At 39.4% G+C, this 19745-nt stretch overlaps 1 protein-coding gene across 43 annotated transcripts in view; it reads right to left on the reverse strand.

Annotated features, from left to right (window-relative positions):
• The window catches only part of SLMAP (sarcolemma associated protein), a 93393-nt gene extending 76415 nt beyond the window's left edge, over nucleotides 1–16978 (reverse strand). For all 43 annotated transcript variants that reach the window (XM_057417585.1, XM_057417628.1, XM_057417614.1 and 40 more), the window contains exon 1: nucleotides 15860–16978. In XM_057417585.1, coding sequence (XP_057273568.1) covers nucleotides 15860–16057 — 198 coding nt within the window. In that variant the 5' untranslated portion in view covers nucleotides 16058–16978. The remainder of the gene's footprint in view (nucleotides 1–15859) is intronic.
• Between the last annotated feature and the right edge of the window lie 2767 nt (nucleotides 16979–19745).

The raw sequence follows: 19745 nt of genomic DNA on the forward strand, positions 1-19745 counted from the left end.
GATCCATGTGAATATTCACTGAAAATACATAACCTAGCAGATACAGGCAACAAGAAAAGGGTAAGACCTTCTTACATGAAAGCACCTTTGCATACTGCTCCTGTTAGCAGGTAGGAATTAAGTCTGCCTACCACAGACTTCAAAAGAAGGAAGCAAGTCCTCCTACTATTCGATCTTAAAATTACCTCTTCCCCCTGTTGACACCTGACAGCAGTTCCTAGGGGCTGAAGAAGCAGCTGTGGGTTAGATATTCTTAAATGGCAGACTGCAGCAGTTCGTGGAAAGTAAGTATGCACTACCTCAGTCTTTACACTCTCTTGGCTTTACTGAATAGCATATTCCTTAATAGCACTCAGTTTCTCCCATCGAAGTGTTGGGAAGTATCAGGAGTCAGCTCGCTTTCTTTTCCAAGCATTTCAACTATTTTTCATCCTAACGATTTCCTTCTTTTGCATCAGGTCTATGCTGTGGAGCAATAGCGTTTCACAGTGCACCCAACTGCAGCAAAGGCACTGTGCAGTGCACGCAGCTGCGCTACTCTCTCAAACATCTGCTTTAAGAGTTGCACCACAGCGTATCTCCAGTTTCTTCCCTGTTTATATGCTCTGGTTTCTTCTGGAAAAGAAAAAAACAAAACTGTACACGTGGAAGAATGGAGTATAGACCGGCTCCCTTCCATCACGCAACTGCAACATGTGCAAAGCACATAAATCATAAATGGCTAGGACTAGAAGCACACCATAGAATATCCTGTAGTCTAGTTTCAAGAAAGAGTACCTTAAAATCAAAGGGGTGCTGCATTTCCAGACACACACAAATACATAATTTGTTAATAAATTCTCATGGGACAAAAGCTGTATTTTTATTATATTTGCTTATTCCATGGCTTGTTTTTGTGTTTCTTAAAATGAGGTTCAAGTCAGATAAAATAAACATGTTCTGTTAACCACAGCCCCTCACTTACTTTGTTAAACTGCACCTTTCATACTTAATTCAAAGTTGACAACTTGAGCAGTTTATGTACCTACTGACTGCACAAATAGGGTGGGCTGACAACTTCCAGACTCAGCAGTTGGAGTCTCTAGACCTCCAATACATCCACTGAACCAGTGTCAACAAGAATTAATTCAAAGCATGACACACTTTATCATCAACCACCACCCAGCAACGTTTGCCTTCTCTTTTTCTCAACAGTTTTATAACCTCAGTGTTTCTTCACAAGCACAAACACTGATGTTTTCTTCACTTCCCTTTGAAAGGTTTAGCTTGAAAATTGAAGTAGCAGAAACAGTAAATTAGTAAACAGAAATGTGTAAACCACATCAATAGTTGAGTAACAAAGTACAGCAGAAAAATCCCAAGATAACAAACACCAATATTATTCTGACAGAAAAACAGTAGGCATTTCAAACCAATTGAACTTAACCCTTTATTACTAACTACTGATATCTAAATTATACTGCATAAAATAATTTACAAATATAAACTGTTACCATGTCAGAAAGTCCATCTGGATTTTATCAGTCACTCATATAAACAATAGCAAATGTGCAAATTATTAATTCAATGTTCATTTATTACTTTAAGAGAAAACAATCACTGACACAAAGCAAGTCACTCAACAGTAATATGCCATGATAAGTTACAACAGAAGTATTCTTGCACAGTTTCTTATGATAGGATGCAATACATCTACTTCTTTGCCAGTTAGACAATAGTAATTCTAAAACTTTACTCAGGAACAACTATCACCTTCTGTTCTTTCATTCCCCTTTTTCTAAAGGTTTACCAACTGTGCATGAATTACAAACATTTTGCTCTGCAACCCAGAATGAAGCATACGCACAATCAATCAGCTGGAACCTCAATACCACTTAACATGCAATAGATTCCTGCTTATCTTCTCTCAGTTTTATGTGCAGTTCAAATTCAACTGAAAATTCAATGCATATTGCAACAATTGGTTCAAAACAAAGAAAAAAACCACACCAACCAACCTTTAAAAACAAAATAACCCCCCCCAAAAAACAACAAAGACCATAAGAAAAAAAACACCAACTTGATTCAACTAAATAATTTAATAAAGAAAATAAAAAGAACTACCATTGATTTTTAAAGAAAATTAGTAGAACTTTTACATTCCACAGCTATAAGGAGTAATCACTGTGTCAGTTCAAGGACACAAACATTCATCTCTACTTGGTATCAACTACAATGCAAACTGAATTCTTAGATTTCCTCATGAAGCACCACACTCAAAACTAGATTACGTACACAGTAAGCTATTTTAGCTGTGATGGAATCATGTAAATGAACATAAGTAGTTCCATGCTGATATTTAAAATCGTAAACCAAAACCACAGCAGCAAACTAACATCCCACGCTCTCATCAGCAAGTCACAAAATAACCCTTAAAAGAACCCTATTTCAAAACAGGTGAAGTGGTAAACAATTCAGTCTCAAATATGGCAGAGAGACAGGATACTCCTCACTACAACAGTCTTCTACAAAGACATAAAACTATTTTCCCTAAAATGTTTCACTGAAGATGACGTGTCTTCCAATTATATGAGCAGTTCCATGAAAAAAAAAAAGCCTGTCTGATCAAGAAATAGTTATTTTGCTATAATTGAAGCTCATTACAACTGCCATTTCTGCATTGCTCATACCGATGGCTCTTTTTAACACCAAGGATATTTTGACAGAACTTAACAAATTAAGCTGAGAGAAGCATGCATTTTAAAAAATGGAACATTCACACAGCAGGCAACACAGAAAATTTTCAAGGCAAAGCTTTGTTACCTCAAATGATAATTTTAACCTTTACGATGACTTTTTCAACAGCTCTTCAAGCACCTATGCTTAATGGTACAAATAAACTTAAAAAGGAGAAGTGGTTAATACATGTTTCCTGTTGGTTCTTCTATTTTTTTTTAAAGAGCAACTTGCAATCTAAAGTGTGTAACTGACTTCAATTGTTCCTAAGTTTCTAATAATCTCTTAATATTCTCTTTTGCATCAGTTCATCCACCGGAGACATCACTTGTCCTGTTCCTATCCTTTCCTCAGAGAATTTCCAATGCAATCACACTCCATGGTATCTTTACTGCTCAGTGCTCTTCTCACTTGATTTTTTATCCCCAGTACTGTAAAATTTATGCCTCAGTGCTGATATGAAGCTCAGCTCCACTGTTCTCCTGATCATACAGATCTGCTTCAAGCCCTACATAGTACCTAAGCACATGCAGACAACCTTTAAATATGGACAGCAGGCTCAAATCGGAGAAAGGTTGCTCAAGAACTGATTGCCTGTACTGAGAAGGAATGAGACACACAATCAGAAAAGTTTACTCCAGCCTTCCATCTTACACCTCTTTCCCCTAATTTTCTTCTCTCCAGCCCCTAAAATCACTTATGTGTGGCTGCCCCATGACACTTGCCCACATGACCCACTTGGACAGAAGATCAGGAGTCACAGGTGCTACTAAAGAAGGCTGGGAATCTTGTCTTTCTTACTTTGCAGAAGGGGCAGTAGTAAGACAAAGGTGGAAACCAGAACAACAATGACTTTCAACATGCCTGAAAAAACCTGTTAACACTTTATTTTATAAAGAACAGTCATCCATGCTCTATTTTCCAGAACTTGAAGTTGTAACACTTGAGAAAAACAACTCAAGTATTTAAATTAGAATGCTTTCAAAATGTGTAAGTTTAGCTTAAGACACTATTAGCATGTTAAACAACATTTTAATTATCATAACTCAGACATTTAAATGATAATACCCTTAATATGTCTCAAGTGTAGGCAGGTATTTAAGTGTTTTACACTTTAAAAAGCTGCATTTAACTGAATTTACTTCTGATTATATAAAACAAATATACAACATAGTCCTCCCATCACAATAATCCTTCAAGCAAGGTCATAAAGTTCTTTCTAAAGGCTTGTTTATCAAAGCAGATAAACTTTCTCCTCCCTAAGACGCCAGTAAACAATGCTCATACTTCAAAGGCTACACTAAAAAGGTAACCTCTAGTACAGCTCTTTCAAATGCTCACAAATTCAATACATCACATCAGGAAAACAGGGAACTAATCTCCACAAGCCTAAATTCACACAGCATACACATAAACCAAGAAAAAAAAACCCTTGCCAAGTTGTTAAAAAGGTCCTCAGAGCTACTCATGGACACAACCAAAAAATCTGCACTCCTGGCCAGTTGTATGAGCAAATGCAGTGCGTCTGACACCTGTCTGATTTGCGAGAGTGTGTTACTGGTGCTCTTTCTTCCACTGGCATTGAACATTTTATTAAGAATTATACAATCAGTGAGAAATTCTAGTGCAATCAGAAGTTCTGTGAATAACTACCCTAGAATTTCACAGGCACAGTGAACTTAAAAGAAGACCATTAAAGGAACAACAGGGAAAAAAACCAAAATATCAGTAGCAGGTTGGCCCCACACATCCACTGCAGCATCTCTAGCTTTTGGGAAGGAAACCCCAGAGCATGAATTAAAAGGGTCAAAACCCTTAAGAGGAAAAACTGAGTTGGCCCATTTTTCATACTCAACTCAGTAGTCACTGAAATACTTTCTATTTTCCTAGTAATTACACAGCCACTGGTATTATTCAGATTGCAAAAAGGTGGCCCCTTCCTATGTTCCAAATATTTGTTTCACTTGTGTGTTCATTTCAACATGTTAGTTCAGACTTCAACTAGAACTTTCCAGGAGTTGCAACTTCTCTTTCAGATTGAAGAGTCTACTCATAGAAAGCAGATTACCTCTTTCTGGGTGGATTCTTACTCATGCTTCCACTCTCCTCCATTAAATATAACCAGTTTTAGTCAGCTGTGCCTGTAAATGTAATAGTTAAGTCCCAAGATAAAAACCATTTTCTGTCCATATATAATCACAGATTCTCATTCTAAAATGGATCCTGCTGTAAAAGCTTTTTACCCCAATACAATTTCTCACTGAAACAGCATTTACTGATTTGTTAATATTGCCCCCAAACAGGTTGTGCTGACATATTACTAATTCTAATGAACAGCCTGGAACTCAGATAATAGCTATCTGTATGCGTAGACTTAGCTTTTAGCTACAGACTAAACCAAAGTCCTTAGATTGGGACATTCACACTCAGGCAGTTACTGTTGCACCAGGTCACTTGTTAAGCCACTGAACCTTTATCAGCTGTAAGAATGTTTAGTTCTAGCACAATCCAGTAACAGAAATGTCAAAAATATGGTAAGATGAAAATGCCTCAATTCTGGAAGGTCAGCTATTCCTTTCCTTCTTCTTAATATGCCATCAAGCAGATGGTCATGATACAATTTCTCAGATTTTATTCCAGTTTAAGGAAAGGCAAAAGAGATTCAGATCACCCGGTATTTATTCCATACTTGCAAAGTAACTTGTAGTTTTAGCACCAATGAGAAGTCATGGTTGCATCATGTCTCAGCAAACAGCTTTAACCCTGATGGTATCAACAAAGTATTCTTATTACTAGCAGCAATGACCTCATTAAACATCACCAGGCAAGAGCTTCCTTTTGGATGCAGATAATGGACTTCTCAATTTCAGATCACTGAAACATTACATGAACAATCAACTTTGCGCACTGGCAGCAATTAAAAGGCACTTTTATGTAGCACAGCTGGGACTTGGCCCACAGCTACAACAGTCCCATGAAAAAAATAATAATACTTGGGACACCTTGAGCATAAGCGCGGCAGCCAAATAAAATTATCCCTTTTCCAAACGTCCACAAGTATAAGCAAGCATTGACTTATTCACTAGTTCTTAAATTCTTCTATTGTCTGAAAGCTTTTGGTCTGGACAGGACAGAATGTTTCCGCTCAGGTTTGCTCACCTGCATCAAGACTGTCTAAAGCAGTATTTAAAGCAGAACTATGTAACATACTCTCCAGATTTAATTTGAAGCACAACACTAGCAAGCAGATCCAGCCAGACGTAATGTTAGAGGATTACAGGTACCCTAGCATTAGACTCAAAACCACATCTTCAGAAAAGGTTTTAATGATACTACAGTGCAATTACTTTGGTAAATCTCAGGAAATACAAAACAGCAATTATAAAGGAAGATGTGTTTTATAGTTTAAACTTGCCATACACATCAAAGAGAGTACACGTTACAGATCTCAATACAAAGACTAGTCATCCAGATCCTTTAATATTAGTTTATAAAACTTACATCATCATCTAAAATTCATCCAGCAATACCTACCCTAGGTAGGTTCAACACAAAGCTATGTGGGAAAGGGAAGAAGAAAATTGAGCATGTTTTCATTTGATCAACCAGGGGAGACAAAACAAAACCTCACCTATACGCACATCTGCACACAAAACCGTTCAACTACAGGCACATTTACCCAGGCTGTGAAGTAGACAAAATCCCAGAACAGGATGACCTAAAGAGCCTACAGGAATGCCATTTGGATGTCTCAGAGCAATTTAAAGAAAGCAGGACAGCTGTGTTGGTGCAGTGTTCTGCCAAACTTGACCTTCCCAAGCCCGCTTCCAGAACAAGGGCATCAGAGCAAGTTAACATGCAGCTGAAGCGTAGATCTGCATTAAATTTATCAGGAGGCAATATTCTGCAACAGAATGTATGTATAATCCGTACTGATTTCAATAGGCAAGGCAGCACATGTACACAGATTCCAAAACAAAAAACGAGTTCCGAGATAAAGCTGTCCATGTGTGTCAGTGCAGTGCGTTTGTTCAAGTACAAAAAACACCAAAAGCATTTTCCCTTCTGTTTACATGAAAGTTAAAAATTATCCAAACACAGCACACATTGTTTTAACTTTCTAATTAACAGATGTGCAAGTTTAACTAAAAATCAGGATGACACCATGGGTAAAGGGCATTGAAATAGGCTTTGAAATATTTACATGCCTATGTTATAGATAACATTATTAATATAATGGCAGCCTATCAGTTCTTTAATTGCACAGGAAGGACTGTTCATAAATCAAATCATTAGCCTTCAATGTCACAGGCAATATTTATACACCTACCAAAAGCCCAGCTTAAACCACAACCAGTAGCTTTACCTAATCTCAACTAGTTACACAAATTGCAAATAAAAACACTCCCCTTCTATGACAATTTGTAGTCCCGGCTTTCTCGTACAGCTGTTGGAATGTGCAGTCTAGGAAAAGTCCTCAAAGAGGAAGATAGAAAAAAATACATAATTTCCCCTTTCAGTTCTTAAAAAGGAAGTAGTGGTTGAGAGCTGTAAGTGAAAGCGCTGTATTATTTCCACTCCTACGGAATTAGGGGTGGAACTAGGAACATTCTTATGTGTTTCATCTGCTGCTTCTCGTCCCCCAGGTAAATTTTAAAAGCATTTCTACAGGCCACATTTTGGTGGTAATTTTAAGTTATGCTATAAAAAGTACTCCAGGTGTTTTGTAAAACTAAATCATACACACATCACACACATACTGGAAGTTAAGAACATAACTTAAAACAAATAGCGACACAAGCTAGCCTTCCTAGCTAATACACCTGATCCTGTCCTCAGAAGCTTATCTGTTGGTAGAGATTAATTCTGTACCCAAAATTCTATTCCAAATCCATAGACAACATAAACAGACCTGCTGTGGTGCAGGCGACTGAACTGGATGATGTGCAGAGGTCCAAAGTAACCTAATTTATCCTCTGACAGTACGCCCATGTCATAGAATGTGGCTGTCCTCATTCATAGTATTGCAACATCCCTCGAAGTAGATACCACCCTAACTCTACATAATAACTTAACAGTTCTGGAATCCATAGAAACAAAAGAAACTTCATCAAACTTTCTTTTTGACCTGTAATAATATATGATTATATTGACTCCACATAGTCTTAAAAATCCTCTGACATTCACCAAGAGGAATCCCTGTAATGATAGCAAGAAAACAAGGAGTTGCAATTACCTACAGAGATCAAAGATCTGAAAAAATAGTTTTGGCTGCAGAAAGGATTCTTTCACCACCAGATATAAAATACAAAGCTTTTTTTCTAATAATAAAACTAAAACATGAAGGATTACAAATAATTCACTATACCTCCTAAAAGCTTTCAGATTCTTCAAACACCTGGGAACAGTAAGTGGAAGCTAAAAGCCCAGCTCTGCAAAACCAAGAGACCTGGCTTCAAGAAAAACAATTAAAAAATAGAAAGCAAGGCAGAATCATCAAAATCTGCTGGTGGAGTGGGGGGAGAAAGGGCAAGTTAAACAAGGAAAAAAACTCTTACAGAACATTAATAATATTGCATCAGAGACATCAAAGTTCTAGAAAATTCTATGTTTAAACTTACTCTTGCTCAACACCCAGAAAAGGAACTCTGAAAAAGTGCCAGTTAAGAGCAAAACCTGCCATATCAGATAAGACTAATGGCACACGCAAATAGCAGCAGCTAGCACCAAGTGTCTTCAAAAGAACTTGCCATACACATACTTACTTGGCCCATAACAGTGTGCTAGTTCTTTGATTTGAAACTTAAGAATTTTTATACCTGCCTTTAAAAAGTTTATTACTCAATACACAGTTACAAACATCCACAACTCTTGTATCTTAAGGTCTATTTTTATGGAAGAACCATTACAACTGTAACTATGAGAATATACAGCATTAACACCTTGTTCTTAGTCTTCTTTTCAATAGCCTCTTAATATGAGAACAAAAGGTCACTTGCCTCTTCTCATATCTCAGACTTTGCATGTTCCCTACACTGAAGTATTTCTGTCAATAAATGGAAGTATTTTTGTCAATAAATATTTTCAACACATTTGAATTACCGTATAAAAACCAAAACTGAACAAGATGTTCCATCGGAGACAAGCCTACGTTAACAGCAGCACAACACTATCAATATTTTCGTATTTGGTTACAAATTCTCGCTGTTTTACCCTATTAGACTATTTGTGACTGAGCCCATCTTATCATCAATTTTTCAGCCTTCAGTGGTTGGTTAGTGTTATTTTATAACCTAAAAAGGTCTAAGAACAGCATGTATTACCCTCCAGTATACAGTATATTTCAACTATTAATACTGAAATACTCCATAGTTTTGCAAAGATACTACAAATTCCTCATGCCCTTAACAACCTCTGGCTAATCCCAGTACTTTTTACATTTTTAGAAAAGTAAAAAAAACAACTACTAGCATCTTCTTTGGTTTTCTACTCAACCACAGTGTTACTACAAAATTTTGGACTTTCTATTGTAAGTCTTCTGGAGGTTCATCATTTATTTATACTTTCAAGACTGAAATAAACTTTTAAGACATTGCTCAATTACATACATGTGTCTCTGGTACAAAATAACACAAAAATTGTATCCAACTAAGCGTCTGGCTCCAGGACAACGCTTTTCCTTTTCAAAAAGGAAACTGCTCTGGGCCTCTGGCAGACAGATACATCTTCTTGCATAAGATGATTCAGTTCAATCCATCTCTCTGCCTTAAGTTCCCACTCCTGTTTCTGGAAGGGAAGACAAGCTGGGAACATTAATGCATTGGCACAGCAAGATTTAACAAAACTCAGAGCTCTTAGATAATCCAAACTCTCAGCAAGTGAGCAACATTAACAGGAAGCAATTACTGATGTGATTCAAAAGGAAATCCAGAGACAACAAACAATCATATAATTTCACAGCAATAGCCTGTGAAATTGCTAGCTTTAGGGAAGGAGATGGCATTTTTCCTCCCCTTTCACTTGCCAGGTTCCACAAAATAATAATTTTCACTTTATCTGAGCTATTGAAAGAAATTACAAAAAAAACCAAAGTGCACCAAATCGCTTTTGTCTACACATTTTGCAGTTTTAGCTAGATCCGATTTAGATCAACACAACCAAGGAGAACACTGACAGAGTTAGGACATTACTAACCCACATGGCCCACTGCAGCATAAATTTGATTATTTTTATTAAATAAATCAACAACCAAAACTGTTCAAATTAAAATAGCAGAGGGGGGCAAAGCCAAATCAAAAGTATTTCTCCAATGAAATATAAATCCACCTACAAAAAAAAAAAATAAATCAGCAGATAGCCACAACCAACATATGAAATAAAAGTAAGAAAGTACCTTATGGAATGAAAGTTCATCAGGAAAGCAAGGTTTTACATTTATAAGCACAGGACCAGGAGCAAACCCAAACCATCCCTTTAGAGACGTAAGGAAAACACATATACTGGCTTCATTGCTGCTAAGTAACCCAATTCATCTGAGGTTTGTAAAAATTTATTGCAAATACAAAAGGGATTTTTGCTTGTTTTTAAAGCCCAATCAATGCGTTGGTGTTCCTGGCTCAAGACAGATGCATCATGATTGCAATGGGTCAGCTCCAAGAATTACAGTATTAGCTCTGCAGCAGTGGCTCTAGCTGGTATCTGCGGGGAAATCCTTGTCAGCAGTAACTTACCTCTACGATAAATGGCTACCAGCACTCCTGCACTGGGTCCTAAAAGCATGGCGATGAAGTCTGCTGAAAGCAAGAGCTCCCTACCCTATACTACTTTTATGATCGTATCAGCATAAGGTTGGATAGTTCATCCAGGGTGAAAAGCACTTACATAAAAATATTAACAGTTGTATGTATATAAGGGCTGGCTGACATCACTCTCTTACCAAAAGCATCTAAGCCCTGAAATTTCACCTTCCCGCATTATAACAGATCCCAGGTCAGTCTCCCAGGGCACTTGGAATAGACATTCAACATTTGGAAGATAAAGTGTTTCCTCTACACTTAAACTGCAGACGGTAAGCGTACAATGACACCAGAAATACTAAAAAGTAAAACATTTGTTCAGCTCTCAAAGGCAACAGTCCAAACAGAAAGGTGAAAAGATATAACAAAAAGAAATAACAGATGTAGTGTGTACCTAAAGAATGCTACTGATGCATGAGAAATTAAATATCTTTTGCATAGATCAGTGCCAAATAGTGCAAGAATTTCTATAAGGAACAGCAGGAAAAAATCTCCCATTAAAATCCTGAAACTCCAAATACCATTTCTCATTAAATTTTGCAAGATAGATTTACTAAGTACCTCTGAACAAACAGGATGTCCAGAGAAGATGTCCTGTAGTTCTCTAATCTTGCCAAATTCTTGATCGGCACAAAACATTCCATGTAATAGTAAGTGAACAACATATTCCCTATTCACAAATTCTTTCTCTTCATTCTTCCTTTCATGGTCAATACACTTTTATGCCTAGTATAATACAAGCAAGAAAAAAAAGCACATGATCTTTCAACTCCTGTTTATCAATGTAATTCTTGCACTGATGGTCCAAAATTGGATACAGTATCACAGACACGAACAAATAAGCTGCAAGAAGTCCTTCCTTTCCAAGTGCAGAACTTCACATCTGCCCTTGTTCAGACTCCTGAGGTTCCTGCCTGCCCCGGTCATTCAGCAAGGCCAGGTCCCTCTGGGATGGTAGCCCTGCCCTTGAGCATATCAACTTGTTCCTCACCACGACAACAGTCCCATCTTCAAACTTGACTAAAGCATACTTCATGTCCTTCAAGTCACTGATAAAAATGTTTACTGTTGCAAGTTATAATACAGATTCTTGTAGTATTCTGCTTGAAGCCAGCACCCAGGTAAAGAAATTCTACCAATGAGCGTGATCCTCAAACCAGTTTTGTTTTACTCATCTAGTTGTCCGCACATCCTGACTGCAGTGCCCAGCATGGAAAGCAGTCAAAACCCTGCTAAAGGCAGGGTAAATAGCATGTACTGCTCTTCCTTGCCCTTAAATCTATTTATTTTATCATACAAAGCAATCAGACTCATCAGACATGATTTATCCCTGCTAAATCCATACTGGCCATTACCAAATAATTTTCTTCATGTGCTCAGAAAAATGTTCCAAGACTTGTTCCATGATTTTCCTAGGGATTCAAACAAAGCTAGTCAGTCCATAATTTCCTGGCCGTACACCTTCGGTGGTGCTGTTTTGAGGTGTTGGGTTTTGGTTGGTTGGTTGGTTTCTTTAAAGAGGGATTGTCTTCTTTAAAGAGGGGTGGTGCTCCCTGCAGAAAGTATTCTGTCACATTTCTATCTCACATATTTTAAGCCTAAAAGCCATAAAGCACAGCCTTAATAAACTTCATTTACTATGATGTGGACTATTTGGCTTTCAGTTTACGAGTCAGCATTTCTGTAACCAAGATACTACAAATGTGCTCAACTCAATTCATACCCACTTTGAATTAAACGAAAGCAATAGTATTAGATACCATCTTAACACAAAGACTTGTGCCTACACTTTTTCCAGATACTAAAAATGACCAGTTATTTGGATTCCTTTTGGTCTACGAAAATACTTTATTTCTCACACAGTTTCTCAGCAGCTTCAGTAAACTATAGCAACACATCCTCTATAAAAGGTACTTAAAATTAGCCACTCACAACAACCTAAGGCACTGAATAATTCCTATTTTTGAAAGCCTGGATATCTGTCGGAAACTTCAGGTTTCTACTAAAAGCTTTCACATCTGCCAGAAGCATTTCAGCCTGGGAAGTCACATACAAATTCTCAAGGGTTTTTGACTTGCTTATTTTTAAAAACAAAACCAAACCAAACAAGCAAACCTTCAAGATTTCAATTAAGCAGCTTTTACAGAGCTTCTGCAGTGATAGAAGCTACACAAACACATTTAGATTTTATGAACTATAGCCCACTTTTTCTTTTGCTTTGATTAGCACTTCTTGGAACACTCCATGCTCAGCACAACATCCACTTCCTACATATTTAGTGACTCACTTTTTCAGGCATCTCTTAAGAAGATTGATTAACTTCTAATTACTCAAATCAAATCAATTCTAAGCATAAGCTTTTAATGTTATTGTTGTATTAAAAATCCACAAGGATATATTACAGTTTCTACAAACAGAAGCAAAGAGAGGCACTGCACTGGTTATAAAAGTATTACTAAGCACACAAAAAAAAAAAGAGTACAGATCCTCCCCCCACCATCTCCTTCCACCTTTATCTTACATATTTTTAGGCTTGCATATAATATTAAAAATGTTTTAATAAGCAAATCCAATTTTAAATATCTGCTTTTAATTGCTATTTACTGGTGATCTTCAAGACTCAACCTACTTTTATCCTTAATAATGTTGGTGTTACATAGACATTATCTCCTTTGGGCATATAACTTTTTCCATGCATAATTGAAGTGCCTTTATGTAAAGTAAACATTAACATCTTTCAACTGTAAGCAACATGTCATCTTCCACTTCGTCTATTTACATGACATTAATTCAGCTTAAGCCTACCTCTGCCTCAAAAAAAAACCCTGCATACTAGTTTCCTTGCCACTGCTTACTGATGCTCCCTCTCTTCAGTGTCTGCCCTTCTTTACAGATTATGCTGACAAACATGTTTACAGACTATGTAGTAAACAGGATCACTCACCTGATTCTCTAAAACAAACAAAACTCCAAACCCTCAAGAAAAATAAAAGAGTGTAACCGAAGGCAGCTCAAGAGGCAGCACAGAGCACTGGACTGAGTGACTGGGAATGCCAGAAACTGGAATTGCCAGCAAAGTCCACAACTCATGAAACCACAGTCCAAGATCATTCAAGAACTATTTTGAATTACTTCAAGGTTTCTCTCTGTTACTAAATTAACATTTCAAGGACTGTTATCTTTCATAAAACCCAGAATTAATGAGTCCTGTATATGAGCTCCTAAGAAATGCTCAGAAACACTGTGGTATTAAGAATTTATGCAGGTTTAAGTATAGATCATTGATAGGATAATGACATACTCCTAAATGAGATGCATGTATCAGAAGTTCTGTAAACAATAATAATAAATGTTCCTGCATGCAAATGTCTTGGCACAGTTTTACATTTTTGTTTGTACTTTGAAAACACCACAAGCCTCTTTAAAGTAGCTTTCACAATTTACAGTTAAGCCTGTATTTACCAACATCTTCTACCCCCCTTTTCACAACAGCATTTTATATCTATTATCTGTAAGGATGCATTTTTCCCTCTCCTTCAACCATCTCCTAATTTACCATTCAGATACTCAACCAGATGAAAAACTAGACAGTACAAACAAACTGTCTAGTTTTTCATCTGGTTGAGTATCTGAATGGTAAATTCAGATACTCCAAACAAATCCATAATCCTCTATACTGCTGTATGGAGAATTAGAGGCCTTATACCTGTTACAGTACCACAACATCTAACATGCAAACTTCATAGTAGTGTATTCCTATGCACTTAAACCCACTCTGTAGTTGATCACTATGGCTACTCATCCAGATACCCACACCTGGGCAAATTTCAGCAAGACCCTCACCAAATCTTCACATGACAGTATCCTCTTACCAAGTTGCTATTTTGGATCAGCTAGGTAAAATGAGTAAGCATATAATTTTTTTGACCTATATTGAAAAGCCAAAGCTAACTAATACTTAAAAACAAACCAAAGTCCCCACAGCTGACTGTCTGTTAAGCTTGTCTATTAGTTAACAGACTTGCTAAACACTCAGTGCTTTGTCAAATTAACCATCTTTAATATGGCTAGACTATTTGTAACAATAGTAAAGCACATGGGGGTCTTAAAATCTTTATGGATCATAAGGAATGTTGATAAACAGCTATACATATAAAGCTTTTTAATTTAACAATAGCACAATAGAGACATTTTACCTTGTAGAGTTAAACAAGAAATATTAGAAACTAAGCTAAAACTTAAAATATTTCAAGCATTAAGTTTTCTAAAGTGTTCAAGAACACACACCACATACACAACAGAGCCAAAGCAACATGCTTCATGAAACATTAATACAGATAGCAGTTTGCACAATTACGTGCAGGTAACTTGAAAGCCATGCCATAACCCAGCCTTAAGAAATCAGATGCTTGTCTTGTCCCATCATGCCCAAGCATTGCATAACATAGGAGAGCTAACAATGGAAGGTTTAAGAGCTTTGACTGCATTATACTGTTCCTCATGCTGTGTCATACTACTAAAAAATACTGTGTTAATTACAGACCATATTACTGTTAAAATCAGGAGCAACACTGTATTTCACAGAAGGGCACACTGTGAAGCTGAAAACCAGCTGATTTACAGCATTTAGTTCTAGGGCACAAGACAAATGTATTTGGAAAAAAAATAAAATACAGTGCTGAGCAACTGAAATCTTTGTTCATTTCTTGATGGATATTTAAAATTAAGTTGATAGTCATTAAGTAAAGCAACTTTAGTTGTCCCAGTTCAATCCCTAGTGGACAAAACATGCACTACAGAACCCCTAAATCTCACTTAACATCACCAGCCTTTTGAGAGAAATAATTAAGACCTTAAGTCAATGCAGGATATATTTTAAAACCATTTTCACTATCAATAAGAAAATGTCTTGTCTGCCATTCGTTACACGCCTACTGCCAGTAATAAACCCTCTATCAGACTCAAAAGATAAAATACTCTTTATAAAATTTCAAAAGGGCAAGCAGGAAGAGTGCCAAACAAATCCAGTTTTTTAATCTGTTTTTTGACCTTCCTCACAACGAGATTTACACACTCAGGTAACACTTCTCAGCATTTGAAAAATACTATTATACCACCATATCCGTACACCATTTTCAACTGTTTTATGTGCTTTTAATAATACACTTTCTAATTAGTCAGAAATTACCAACTTACCTGAAAATTAATTGTTTTAACTATAACACAAATATCACTCCTTCCACATGTAACCACATTTATTACAGGGAAAACAACATGACCTGCAATCCACAGTGACTTGCTAAAACAAACATGCAATTCATTACTCTTAAATACAGAAAACATCTTACCTTGCCTGTCTTGTGATCAAACCAGACAAGAGCATGGTTCCTGGACAGCACCTTGCAGTCAAAAGTTGCGTTGTTCTGCGCTGGCCGGCAGCGAGCCACTGAGCGGCCGATCTTGACGGGCTCATCCAGGTAGACATGACGCTCCTGAAACGGATGAGAGTTCGGGCGGCAAGTGAAGATGGCCAAGGCTGAAGGCATCGAGGACAGATTGGGGTTGCCACACCAACCAGAGATGAAGAGAGCCTCTTCTGATGCAGACTGTCCTCCACAATTTTTAACCAAAACCTCCACAGTAACTTTATATTAAAGCAAGACAAATATTATCATATCAGAGGCCTAACAACGCATTGTTTCAGTGTGTAAACTAATCCTGGCAATAATCCAGTGAAAAAGCCCCATTATGTCCTTTAATACTTTCAGCAGTGGCTCAAAAAAAGTCTAAAATGTACAACTTTCAATCCATCCTCCTCTGGAAGAATAGGAACAAGCATCTGATTCCTTCAAAGAGAAGCAAAGGCTCCTTGAAAGAAGGGTAGAATATCTCAAATCCAAGTAGATGAGTCATACAAGTACTTTTGTTTGTAACCTCAACTGCCTTCTTTTCCACCCCCTTTCATAAACAACATTGACTACAATTCTTACCAATGCAACATGGAAGCAAGGAAAGGTTTAGGGAAGGGGGATGAGTGAGAAGGATTAACGTCCCCTCTCAAAGCGCACAGATCAGGAGTTGGAAGGTGAATACAAAGCCCTCACTCCACAACAGAGATCTAGTCGCTTCACACAGCAATCCGCATTTCATCATCTTCGTCTATTAAACCAAAGCAGAACAGGTGGTCCTCGATTTAGCATGGGGTGTAAGAGCTAGACTGTTTGCCCCCCTTAAACCAGATAAAGCTGAACTGGTCTACAGCTTCAGGCAGCCACTCAGATGAAGAACTTGATAAGGCATGGAGAGAGCTTCAAACTCTCCTTTCAGGGATAAGCTAACGCGTAGGAAGGGTCCTTCGGGGACAGCCTACGAGGTGCGCTGACAGGTTGCTCCCAGGAGGTGCCCGCGGTGGCTCTGGCTGGCAGCAGCACGCAAGCGTCCCTCGGCGGCAGTTCTGCTGCCGGCGGCGGAGGCAGGCAAGTGGGGTCTGCTCCAGGAAGTCTCCGCAAGAAGCCCCCGGCGCGGGGAGCGGCGGCCTGGAAGAGGCGACGTCCGCTCGGCAGCGCTCAACTCCTCCGCAGGTGGCTGCGCATGAGGAGGCCCCGCTCCTCGGCCCCCCGCGCTCTCCGCCCGCCGAGCGCGGCTCCGCTAGCCCGGCGGCAGCAGGAGAGGCCTGGCGGCCGGGCCCGGGCGCGCCCCGCTCGGGAGCTCTGCCTCTCAAGCAGCCGCCGACCACGAAAACTTTCCTCCGACCTGCAGAGCAGAAAACAAGCCGGGTCAGACGCGTCCCTCGCCCGGCGCGGCCCCACGCCTCCCCCCGGCCTAGCGCTGTCCGGCCCCAAGAGATGCACGGGGCGCAGCGAAGCACCGCTCCCTCCCTTACCTCCAGCGCAACGGCCGCCATAGTGACTGGAAACCTACCCGGTTTAGCAGCGGCAGCGCTGCCGGGAGGGGCGGGGGTCGGGGGGAGGGCAGGCGGCGGCAGAGGGAGGAGCTGCCCTCCGCGGGGCCTGACCAAAGGGAAGGCGCTGGCGGCTGCGCAGGCGCGGAAAGGGACACTGCACCTGCGCACTGCGCCTGATGAAGCTGCGACAGTGGCCGCGGCAGCAGGGTGGGGTTGTGATGATTGTGATTGCTCTCTTCCGGGTGCGCGGGCCGGGAGGGGGAGCAGCGGGGAGGGGTCTGTTTGAGGGGATGGGGATGGGGATGGGGATGGGGATGGGGATGGGGATGGGGATGGGGGTGCCGGCGGCGGTGGTGGGAGAGGAGGAGAGGAGCTGGGAGAGGGGCTGCGGCGGGAGGCCACAGCTAGAATGTGTTAGGAGGTGGGAGCGGGGACAGGTCTCTGAGGTGAGTGAGGCATCGGCGCATCTCTTTCCCCTCCCCTGTTCCCCTCTGGAGGATGAAAGGAAGAAAAGAAGCCAGCGGGGCTCCTTTGCTGTTAAGGTTACTTATAGCGAAACTGGGGTGGCACGTTATCAGCAGAGCTCTCATGAAGGAGGGCCGAGGTTTCTCAACATTCTTCTGCTTTCCCTATGCTCTTCTCGTCGTTTTATGACCCCAGGTTGAAATCCTTGGAAGCTGCACTGTCATTCGATGTGTGCTGGGAAGGGAGAAAGGAATGCTGGACGTGTTTTGCTGTCTAGTTGCCAGGTTGGCAGCTGGAGCGAGGGGTACCCTTGGAGTCGTGGCTGCAGGTACAAAGCTGGGTGATGGGACCGAAGTGGTGTCCCTGGTGCAGGGTTTTCGGTAGGTGCAGGAGCATCATCCAAGGGCACGTTTATTCCTATCTTCTAGAAGCCAAGGAAAGGTGGTTACTTTTTCAAGGTCATAGGATAGGCTAGTGCCAAACAGGTCCCTCCGGTCTGAATTCATTTTTACGTCAGTCACTTGCTATAAAGCAAACAAGTGGCGATTGTTTGATATTAGATAGATGCTGGAGTTGTGCCAGTGCTATAATTACCCTGTGACAAGGTGTCAGGATTTAGGGATATGGGAGGATTCTCTGATGCTAGAAAGGCCAGGCAGCTGTGGAGGGGAGAAGTGGAGCTGAGCCAGGCAGTTTAGCCAGCAAAAGATAAGGGAAATGCACAAGAATCGAGGTAAGGCAGTGCGATGTATTGCTGTCTTAGTAGTTACAGCACAGTAAAAATCTCAGGGCTGTCTTCATTTTTTTTTCCTTTTTGTTATGACTGCACTGTGATTGTGGTGGGGTGGTATTTCAGCCTACTTTCCTTGTTTTCTTCCAATGATCCAGTGAGAAAGACAGCAAAACCAGGCTGTAACATCCATTTTGGAAAAAAAAAAAAAAAGAAATCAAACAGAGAGACAAGTCTGATTAAAACAAGAAGAGAAAGACTAACAGGTGGAAGCTTTAGGACTGTAAATGTGTAATTTTCAATTTCCCTGACAGGAGGAGATTAAAAAAAAAACCAAATACCTGTCACACCACTTCATGGCTTTCATCAGCTTGTTTATGACATTATACTATTGTAACAAATAATATTCCTAATTTACTAATTTTTTAAAATAAATGGAAATTCAGTATGGATGTTGCTTGGAGCATGCAAGGTGCCATAAGTAGTCAAAAGATGGAAGAAAAGGTCTATAAAAAGAGGGTGTGGAAAATGAATAAGTCTATCAGGAGTTGGATTTGAGGGAAAGACTTGCAAAAATAGAAATAAGACTATTTTGGAACTGCAAAGAAGAAAAGCATGCTGTATGTGTTGAGATGAAAATAAGGTTTTTGAGAGTATTTTCTATATTATTTTTGTGCACGTCCAAAGGAAAAAGGAGTCTGAAAGACACATTAAAGATTAAGAACCATTACCATCTGTAGAGCTTAAGAGAATTAAGTAAACCATTACCATCTATAAAGCCTAAGAGAATGAAGTAAAACAGATAAATTGAGTAGTAATACCTTTTTCTTATGTTCTCCGTGAGCATTTATAATTTTTAGATGTCAAGATTCAGATACATTTCATGATGTATTGTCTGCACGGTGTCTTTCTCAAGTCCTTCTGCAGAACAAACTAATACTCTAAAGCATCTGTGTCCTTTAAAATGTAAGCTACTGCCGTATTACAGTATCCTGAACCCTTCTGCATCCCCTGGAGAAATCCCACTTTGACAGTCTCTGGGGAGAAGTGATGGTATGTGCCAGCTGCCTTTCTAATACTATTTGGCGCTGCCAAGTGGCTCATGTAACAACAGCACTACCTACTTTTCAGCGAG

This window comes from Pezoporus wallicus, unplaced genomic scaffold, assembly GCF_028554395.1.
Source record: "Pezoporus wallicus isolate ANWC-B61680 ecotype Strahan unplaced genomic scaffold, APGP_CSIRO_Pwel_v1 contig_8542, whole genome shotgun sequence".
NCBI classification, from domain to species: Eukaryota; Metazoa; Chordata; class Aves; order Psittaciformes; family Psittacidae; genus Pezoporus; species Pezoporus wallicus.